This window comes from Sipha flava, unplaced genomic scaffold (assembly GCF_003268045.1).
Source record: "Sipha flava isolate LNK unplaced genomic scaffold, YSA_version1 129_pilon_pilon, whole genome shotgun sequence".
In the NCBI taxonomy this organism is placed as follows: Eukaryota; Metazoa; Arthropoda; class Insecta; order Hemiptera; family Aphididae; genus Sipha; species Sipha flava.
In genome coordinates this window covers 154,487-165,323 of record NW_020271755.1, presented here as the reverse complement: position 1 = coordinate 165,323, position 10,837 = coordinate 154,487, and the positions used below count along the sequence as shown (strand labels likewise).

At 30.3% G+C, this 10,837-nt stretch overlaps 1 protein-coding gene across 1 annotated transcript; it reads left to right on the top strand.

Moving 5' to 3' along the window:
• Positions 1–324: 324 nt before the first annotated feature.
• Positions 325–7,991, top strand: LOC112694430. Its single transcript, XM_025569892.1, has 3 exons — positions 325–711; positions 7,606–7,791; positions 7,918–7,991. The coding sequence occupies exons 1-3, from the start codon at positions 556–558 to the stop codon at positions 7,960–7,962; spliced, it is 387 nt and encodes a 128-aa protein (XP_025425677.1). The 5' UTR covers positions 325–555; the 3' UTR covers positions 7,963–7,991.
• Positions 7,992–10,837: the final 2,846 nt, after the last annotated feature.

The following is a 10,837-nucleotide window of genomic DNA, read 5'->3' as shown; positions in this document are numbered from 1 at the left end:
TATTTTATATAAGAGATTTTTCATGAAGTTTTAAGATCAATTACTTATATACTGAATAAATAATTATTTGTTTCAAAAGTAATTTTTACAATATTAGTATTATTGTTTGAACTTTTAGCGAATTTGTTAGATGTATTATTTTAATATTTCATACTACAATACTTCAAAATATTATTTGATGAATTATGTTTTATTAAATAAAAATAAAAAATAAACGTAAATTATGTAATTTAGAAAAATATATCATGCGAGTGCTAGGGCGTTCGAGAAAAATGTTTTTGACTTCACGAAAAAAAATTCTAGGTCCATATAAAAAAATTTTCCCCGGATCCTGTAAAAATTCCCAACGGCGTTGCATATCGTCTTGTTGAATCTATTGTTGATTAAGTGTAGTATTGCCATGATACTAAACATATTGACTCTTTTATACACAACAGAAAACAGCATAAACGATATTAAAAAAATCATTTTCAATCGCGATAAGTCAACCATCGAAGTTAGTCGTTAGTTAATTCGTCGCTCCGTTATCTACATTCTGCTATCGCCTTTTGTACAATGCCGGTGTCGTCTTCGGGCGGCGGCGACAATCGTCCGCATGATCACAACAGTTCAATTGGAAAAATTAAAAAGCCATCCAATGCCTCCAGATCGCACAACACGGATCAAGATTGGACCGTTAAGACCAGCAAAAAAGCTTCTCAAACTAAAAAGGTATCAAATCCAACTAACCCCATTTCTCCCACTCTACAGCAGATCAATATTAATCCACCAGTTCTAAATATGTCCAGCAGTACATTCAATTACGATATCTCGTTATCTCACTCCTCTAATGACGCGGCCGATAATAATATGAATATAGACTCAACTTTATTGCATTCTACTATTGATCACGCTAATGTTCCTGTTACCATAAATTCAACAAACTTCGCCGATAGTATAAACACAAATATAATTTCCTATTCAAACGTAATGCAATCGTCACGTAATCTCGAACAACTTAATAAACACTTCTCCACGGATTACACTGGTCCGTGCACTACCATTGCTAAACATTTAGATGTCAACCTAAATATTGATCAATGGCATCCGTTAAAATATGCAAAAATCTTTTCTTCAAATTTTGATGGTATAGACAACATCAAACCAATTGGTCACAAAAAAATAAAAATCACCTTCAATACTAAAATGTCTGCAAACAACTTTCTCTCCTCCCCTCTACTCACAAACATCGGATTCACAGCATATATTCCATCTACGCTCCTCTACTCTTTCGGAATAATCAGAGTCGATAGTTCCCTAACCATTCTTCCTATTCCAAACAAACCAATTTTCATGTTCCAAACCAAAATAATTTTTCTCTATCAAATGGGCACTTCTTAGATTATGCTAGTAAAAATCAGCCCCAGGATTCCAATCTTACTCATGCTGATCTAACATGGGTTAACGCCTTCTGCATCAAACTTTCCGAATCCTTATCCAACTCCCCCAAACCCTCCCCCTTATCCCCCTCTTATCTTCAAAATTTAATCGAATCATCCCTCTTGTCTTGTCTCTCTATTCCAAACACCTCCGTTATCTCTTCTAATGATTAATCTTCTTCAATGGAATGTCCGTAGTCTTCCTGTAAGACTCCCTTCTATTCAAAACCTCATTTCCTCCTATAAATGTTCCATAATACTCATTTCTGAGACCTGGTTACTCCCATCCCGCAATTGCTTTATCCTTCACTTTAATTTATTCAGACAAGATCGAACTGACGGTTATGGCGGCGTTGCAATTGCAGCCCACACCTCACTTAATGTTTCTTTAATAGAAATTAATCCCTCTTTAAAACAACTACTTCTAGAAAATAACATTGATTTAATAGGTATAAAAATAGCAAACATTGACGGTTTACCCAACACATCTTTCTGGTCCTGTTACAGTCCAAATGACTCCCTTATTACCCCTGAAGTTTGGCTTTCTCTCTTCCAACTTGCTGAGCACAACTCTTTTTTTACAGGGGACCTTAATGCCCACCACCCTGCTTGGGGCTCCATCACGCCCGCCAGACGAGGTAATTTAATCTACGACGCGTTAAACTCCGTTAATCTTAATATACCGAATAACGGCTCACCTACTCACGTAGGTAGACCCAACTCTACAAATTCGTGCATTGATTTATCTTTAACCACCCCAAATTTATTCTGGCTCTCTACCTGGCGCATCATAGATGACCCCAACGGTAGTGATCATTTACCCATCATTATATCTGTCAATTCAACTGATCCCAATTTCTCACCTAATAACAGACCCACCTTACACAGTGATCTCTCCTCTAACATTAAATTTAATCTCAATAAAGCTGATTGGCCCCTTTTATCTCAACTCATAAACTCTTTAATCCCTTCTCTCAACTCCTACACATGTCCATTAAAAGATTATGAACAATTCACTTATATGATCTTAGATATTTCTAAAAAAACTATTCCTCTCGAACGCAATAACCGCTGTAATGTTCCCCCTCTCCACCGTGGTGGAATATTTCTTGCTCCAAAGCAGTTTCCAATCGCAAATCCTTATATAAAACCTTTATCCGTTCAGGATCCATTCAAGATCATCTCATTTATCGCAATGCCAGTGCTGCAACCACGCGTCTCTTAAAAGAATCCAAAAGGCAAGCTTGGAAACAAGTTTGTATGAATCTCAACCCTCCATCCAATCTACTTGGAACACCGCTAAACGCTTTTGCAATATTATTTTTACTCACCCTCGTCCTCACAATGACAGTTGGTTTGACGATTTCTGCTGTAAAGTAGCACCTGTTACGTCCCTTCGCGATTCGAAGCCTCACATATATCAATTCCGCCTGTTTCCAATTCACTTACCACTCACGTAATCGCCTCGCCTATTACCCTAAGTGAGCTAAACGCGGCGATTGCCTCGCGTAAATCAATTGCTTCTGGTTTAGACAATATTTCCTCCATCATGCTCAAAAATTTGCCTACTAATGCCGTCGAATACCTCCTAAATATTCTCAACAAAATTCTTTTTATCAATAAAATTCCTAACTCGTGGAATGAATTCAAAGTCATACATATTCCCAAAGCCAACGCTACCAATGCATTCAGACCCATCGCCTTGTCCTCAGCGTTATGCATAATTATGGAATTTATTTTTAAAAACCGACTTGACCGACTAACCGGCTCGAACACAATTCTATTCTCTCTGAAAATTTATTTGCCTTCAGAAAAGGAAGAGGCACTCTTGAATGCCTCTCAAATTTTTCGAAAAAAATTTACCAAGCGTTCAATAACAAACATTTTCTACCTGCCGCTTTTATTGACATTCATGGTGCCTTTGATTCAGTCCATATACCAACTCTTCTATCTCATCTTAATTCACTACAACTACCCCCTATATTCATTAACCTTATTTCCCTCTTGTTTTCACATAGAACTTTAAAATTCACATCCCCATACGGTTCCACTAACTTACGCTCCACCTTCACAGGTCTTCCTCAGGGTAGCTGCCTAAGTCCTATTCTTTTTAATTTGTATATGAACTTCATTATAAAACAATTAAATACAGCTGGTCATGAGTATCTAGTTTATGCCGATGATCTGGTCATTTTCTCCAACAATTCAAATCTTGATCTTGTAATAGTATCATTAAACAATTCGCTCGATCTCCTACAAAACCTTCTATCCTCTTCTTTTCTTTCTAAAGCTCCTGAAAAGTGTAAGGCTATGATTTTCACCAGAAGACGCTACCTTCTTTTTTTCTGAAATCACTATAAACGATTTCCCAATTCCAATAGTCTAAAGTATAAAATATTTAGGACTAACACTAGATTCCAAACTCAGTTGCCCCCCCCCACATCTCCTACATCTCACCAAATTTACCTCTCTTTGGGCCAATTTCCTTAGAGCAATCTCCAATACGTGGTGGGGATCACATCCCTCCACGCTCCTTATTATATACAAAGCGGTCATTAGGTCCAAACTTGATTACGGTGGCTTCCTATCAGGTTCTGCTTCTTATTCACATTGGAAAAAAATCAATAATCACCAAAACTCCTGCCTAAAATCAATTATCGGTGCCATTAAATCCACCCCTAATGCGGCCGTCGAGATTGAAACAGTATGCCCCCCTTTCAATATCAAAATCAGATGGTTGGCTGATAAATTTCTTCTAAAATATCTTTCCCTTCGCTATCTTATTATATTTAACTCTTTCCTCGACATCTACTACTCTTGGCGTTATGTTAAAAAATCACTTCCAATTCTTGCATCTACGGCATATTCCTTAACCTAAAGTCGCGACTTTATTATAAATTCCAAAAAATCACCCTTATACGAAACTAACTATTTGTCACTGTCTTACACCCCTAAAGTTCACACTAACTAACATTTTTTTAATGTTTCCTCCAAGTCACTTAAATCTATATAACCTATCATCGCCAACAACCTTTTCTTAGAATATATCCAAAATAATTTCCCCAATTACACCTTAATTTATACTGATGGTTCCGTTTCCTCTCTTTCGTCTGGTTACGCTTTATACATTCCCGATTTACATATCTCCATGTCCAATAATCTACCCCCTTCTGCTTCATCTTTCACAACTGAATGCTTCGCAATTTTAGAAGCCCTATCAACCATTTCTACCCTCCCTTCTAGTAGCTTCCTCATCGTTTCTGACTCCTTTTCAAGCCTTCTCAGCCTCTCCTCCGATTTTTTCCATTCCCGCCCTTCCCCTATTTCCATCAGGATCAGGCAACTCCTATACGAACTTTCTCTTTCAGATGTTATAGTTGAATTTTTTTTGGGTACCTGGCCATTCTGGCATAAAAGGTAATGAAATAGCGGACTCCATTGCAAAATCTAACTCTTCGTTCTGCTGTCCTTCTCCGATTTTAATTTCCTGGACCGATTTTTGCTCCTTACTAAAATCTCGTATTTTTAATTTATGGCACAACCAATGGAACAATCTAGCATCCAATTATGCCCCTTGGTACAAAAATATCTCACCGTCTATACCTTCTCATCCTTGGTTTCACAACCTCAAATTAAATCGTAACATAATTACTTCTTTTTCACGCTTAAGATTTGGACACACTCTTATAAACTTTCTCTCAATGACTCTCCTTTATGCATGCTACACGCTCATGATCCCATGATTTGCGATATCTCACACATACTTTTTCATTGTCCCCAACGCAATAGCCTCTTCGCCCTAATCCACTCTTTTAATGTCCCTCTCGACACCCAATCCATCCTCTCTTCACCAATTATACCAATTATTACCTCACTTATATTCTTCATCAACCAGGCTGGCTTAAAAATTTAATTTATTTGTAATATATCTTCTGTCGTTAACTTTATATACCTTTATGTAATATTTTTGCAAACATAATTGTCGAAACTAATTGTTAACAAAGTTTCCTTTTAATAATAAAAAAAAAAGTCATTTTATTATCAAATAATCACTAAAAGACAAAAGTCAAAAATTCCTTGTCACATAATTAAGTTTTAAACATAATATTTGTAACAATCTCCTTGGTATTTAAAAAAAAAATGTAATTAATTTGTTAAGTTTTTATTCTGAAATTATTATAATAACAAAATGTGATTTTCTTGTGAACATTGATGTTATTGATAACATTTTTAATAAACTATTCAAGCGAAAAAACGAGAAATTAATTAGAAATTAAATATGCTGAACGCATAGCATTGTATAATTTAATAATCATTGTAGTTTACAAGCCATTAGATTCGTAGCAATTGTATCGATTATATTTTTTTAATATATTTTTAATTAGCAAATAATTCAGTTTTATTAAACATTAATTTAAAATAAAAATGTATCAAATTTTATAACTAAAGAAAAATTGATTTTATATGTTCTAAGTTGTTTTCTGAACCATGAGAAATTATCGGAAAAATAAATTTGAAAATAACAATAATTATATTCAATTCTAATAAAGCAAAAATGTTAATTTACAATGTAGCTGATAGCATAAAAAAAAATTGTTATTTGGAGTAGTTGGAATAGGAAAACAAAAATACTATAAATTTAATTTGCACATGGTTGGTAATTTGTTTTATTATTTTATATAATAAAAATATATATAGTATGTGAATTAATTGAAAATGCAATTACCATGACTCAAGATCTCATACAAATATTTGGATGGAGCCTTTTTTTTTAATGTAGTGGACTATCTCTTACGATGAACAAAAAATCAATTAATCAAACGTTTTACAATTTGTCTTCAAAATAATAAAATATACTAATTTTTACCAATTTCTGGTTTTTACTATACACAGGTAATATATATATAAAAGCATATATAACATATATAAAAGCAACCTGTAATATAAAACTGATAAAATAAAAAGTTATACGTAGGTAACACAAAAAAACTGCACCCGGGAAAAGCCGGGTTATTCAGCTAGTATTGCATAAAATATTAACAAAAAGTTGGTTTATTATTGGATTTGCATAAAAAATATAGGAAAACCTAAAATTTTAAAATTTTTTGTCTACTTCATACTATTAATTTTTCTTATTGACGTATTATTTTTCTAAAATATAATTCGGTTAAAACAATCTTGAAATTTGAAAAAAATATATATATATTTTTAATGTTCATTAAAAAAAAAATGTTTAAATCATTGTAAAAAATAAGTCATCACTCATAAATTACATTTTAAAACTACATTCGAATATTTACTCTAGATCATAAGTATTGATATATTGATATATGATAAATTAAATGACTTTCCAATTAATTAATACACATACTGTAAAAAATTCTACTCCAATGCATAAACTTTATTCCATCAACAATTATAAAAATAAATAGAATATCATGAACCCATGTTACTATTTGCCAATAATAACTAATAAGCACACCAAAATTATAATATTCCTATTAATTCTATTTCCGAAGTTTGTTTTTGAGCGTCCTGTGTATCTTTCATCTTTAACCACTGCTCCTTTAATTACTATCATCATCTTCGCTATCTTCAATCCTTATTAATTCTTCTGATATTTCCGTGAGATCCGTTTTCACTATGTCCTCCAATCTTTGTCTTGGTCGACCCCTAGGTCTTAGACCGTTTAGTCTTCCAGTGAAGAGATCATTATCATTAATTAAATATATTGAATGTATCTATATTTAATCAATATTATTATTCTATATACTCCGTGAAAAAATTCTACACACTTCTATTATTATGACCAATATTGGTAAAATTGTAAGTATTTAACAGTATCCTTTGATTTAATTGAACATTTTACCGTTACATTATGTATTCGGATATTATTATTACAGATTACAAATATAAAGGGGTTGTACCATGTATTATAGTATTGTGTCGCTAAAACATATATCAATAGATTTAAAATAAAACCAATTGACCCTTCTCAGGAAATTGTTGGACTAAATAAACTCAGAGTATGATTTATTGTATTATTTTTTTTTAGTTAACTTTCATTGAACATTGTCTTTTTGGAGTTAAATTTCAAAATAAATGAATAAATATAATATTTTAATTTAACGTTTAAACATTTAAAAATTAAATTATGATTAACACAAAATTATTTATTGTTCAATAGGCCATTCAGTTTGATCTACCGAAAGTTTCAACAACGAAGACAGATATGAATTGTTCGTTTACAAAAAAAATGCGTCGAGTAGAATACCTAGAATTAGATGAAGCTAAATTACTTCAAGATCAAGTGAATAGTTATAAGCAAACTCCATGGAAGTATGATAAAGAAGTTTCGTGGTTTACCTCCGAGGTCAGTAGAATTATAAATCTTATGTATCAATATATTTAAATATAATATAATTATATAATTTATATAATATTCATATTATTTAAAACTAAATGATAATTTGTTGTTTTTCTTCTTTTCTTTTTATAGGATGCCAAAATTGAATTGTTTAGTTTGAATATGCAAATGGGTTAGCCTGTTTCTATAATTCGTAACTCAAAATTTTGTGTGAATGAATTTGCAATAATTACAACAATCGAGCAAGATCATTATTTGCTGTTCCAACAGAAGACGCTATCAAGCGAAGAGAGTATACTTATAAGTTTTTAATTTTTGATTCTATGTAAATAAAATTATATTTTAACTTAATATCAAGTATTAATATAATATTAATATTAACTCATTAATATTTAATTTTGTTTTTTCTTATGTATTACAGATATTTTCGGCTTCAAATTCTAAAACAAGCGATCCATGGTCGATTGATTGTTTGTGATGTAACATCGATTTATGCCAATGATTGTATAAACAATAGTAGAAAACAGCTTGACTCTTTAACTTTAATTTTAGAATCATTGAAGAAACTTAAGTCTTCTGACAGTTTTTTGTTTATTGGATATCCATTACTTTCTCAAGTTAATGTTGGTGTTTTCTATGTGCTTGTTAATATGTTCCGTAAGGTATTTATAATTTATGAACCAGAACTTTTAAATTATCTATTGCTATTTTTTCAATATAATTTGTATTAAATTTTAATTTAAATTTTCTTTCAGACCGGAGTGATCAAATCTGTTGAAATGGGCCATGCTTTTGTGTTCTGTTCAAAAATTAATGACAAAAGTATAGATGATTTAATGTACGTTTTGTATAATGTAAAAGAACATATCAAGGATCTCAATATTACAGATATTATGGAAAAGCAAGGCCAATCCTTATTTTCCTTCTTTCCGATCGATAAACTTATGTGTAAGTTTTATTTTTTATTTTGGATAAAACTAATTTATTCAACATGTTTTATTATTTTAAAGCTATAACTTAAATGTTATCTTATGTTTCAGATGAATCCATTTATAAAGACATTGTTGCTGTTAATTGTTTGGACATTATCACTAATTTCTTTATTACTATTTCTTCTTATTTGCAACAAAATTGACCATGAATTTTGTTTTTTGATTATTATTTTATTTTTTATTAATTAATTTATTTTTTTTATTTTTATTAATATTTTTTATTAACATTTTGTTATTATTATTTTTTTTTTTTTTACTTTTTTTTTTTGGTTTTGTATATTTTTTAAAGTTGATATTATACTTATTTTATTAATTATTATTGTTCCATTTGTATAAATTTCAACTTATTCAAATTTATACTTTTTATTGTGTTAAATTCTTTTGAAAAATGATTTATATTGTTAAAGATTGACATTTTTACTTTATGTATAAGCTATTTATTTAATTTTTATATGTATACATACATCATTTTCGTTATTTTTTTATGTTAAGTGTTTATAATGTGATGTACTACAATATTTATATATAATATTTAATATTACATTATATATTTTTAATATTTTTTATAAATCTGTTACTATTTATTTTGTTTGATATAAGATTGCATTCATATGAATGTATAAAACCATTTTATACGACCATATGTTGTGATTGAATATTTCTATATCTATATTAATAATTATATAATCTAAATCTTTTAAATAAGCAGTCACTGACCACTGATTAAATATAATAATTTCCTTCAATACTAATTGTATTATGTAGGGATTTTTAGTTTTGTATTTATTATGTCGGTCTAATTGCCAGGAAAGTATATAGAATGAGCTGGTTGAGGTTCCTTTTGACAGAACTTTAGCCACCCGGTTTATCATAAAGACAACTTTGATATTTTCCCACCAATCGTTTTATACAATATTGTACTGATTACATATGATCTATTATTACATTTTAATCGTAGTTCAAGACCAATGATTATCATAGTTTATAAATTTTATTAGGTACCTATATAAATGATTTATTTATTACACCATATAATACACAATCAGTCGCGGATACAATGAGAGGGGGGCATGGAAACGATGGTTCCCTCAAATGTCACGAAACAAAACGAAAAAAAAATTATAATTTTATATGTCAAGCAATGATATAAATTATATTTTTTCTATAACAACTATGTATTGACATGGTTTCAAAAACCAAAAGAAAATTACGCTTTGCTCTATAATTTTCAATGTACCTACCTATTTTTTTTAAACTTTTAGTTGAAAGTTTATTTTTTCACAGTGTTAAAAAATATTTATCGTAAACGGTAATAGTTATAATATAAAATTATTGAATTTTTTTTTATCATATTATGTTTACAATATAAAATGCCCCCCCCCCACACCAATATTAATTACTATGGGTCCACGACTGTACACATTTAATATGTGTTGTGAAAAAAATACTCTCTTTTTGTAACAAAAATATTTTAATATTATATCATAATGCGAATGAAACTTCGTCACACAATAGAAATATGAAGCAAAAAAATTCGACAAAAATAGTGTCAAAACTAATAACGATATAAGTACCTACTTAGTAAGGTTTCAACTAGGGCTTTGCACCCGAATTAACCCGAACCCGTAATACCCCTAAAAACCCTTGAAAAATCAAACACCCAAAATCCACATAACTATTTTTTTTTTTAAAACATCGGAATTAACCAAAACCCGAATTATTAACCCGAATAATAACGGTTATTAACACCCAAACGTTTGTTTAAGTGTTGTTTTGCAGTGTTTGAACACCCGAAACCCGAAAAAATTATTCGGGTGCAAAGCCTTGGTTTCAACTATGTAAGTAGTACTTACCTAGTTACATAAGACAAATAAAATATATTTTAATATTGATTTTATTATATATATTATCTGTTCCATTTAATAGTGTAGATAGTAGATAATTTAATTAAAAAAAGGTAGTAAAAATGATTGTATCATGTGTTGAAATGCATTATTTCTTGTAAAATTAAAATACTCAAGTATAAAGTATCATAAAAGTTTACTAAAAAAAAAAAAAAA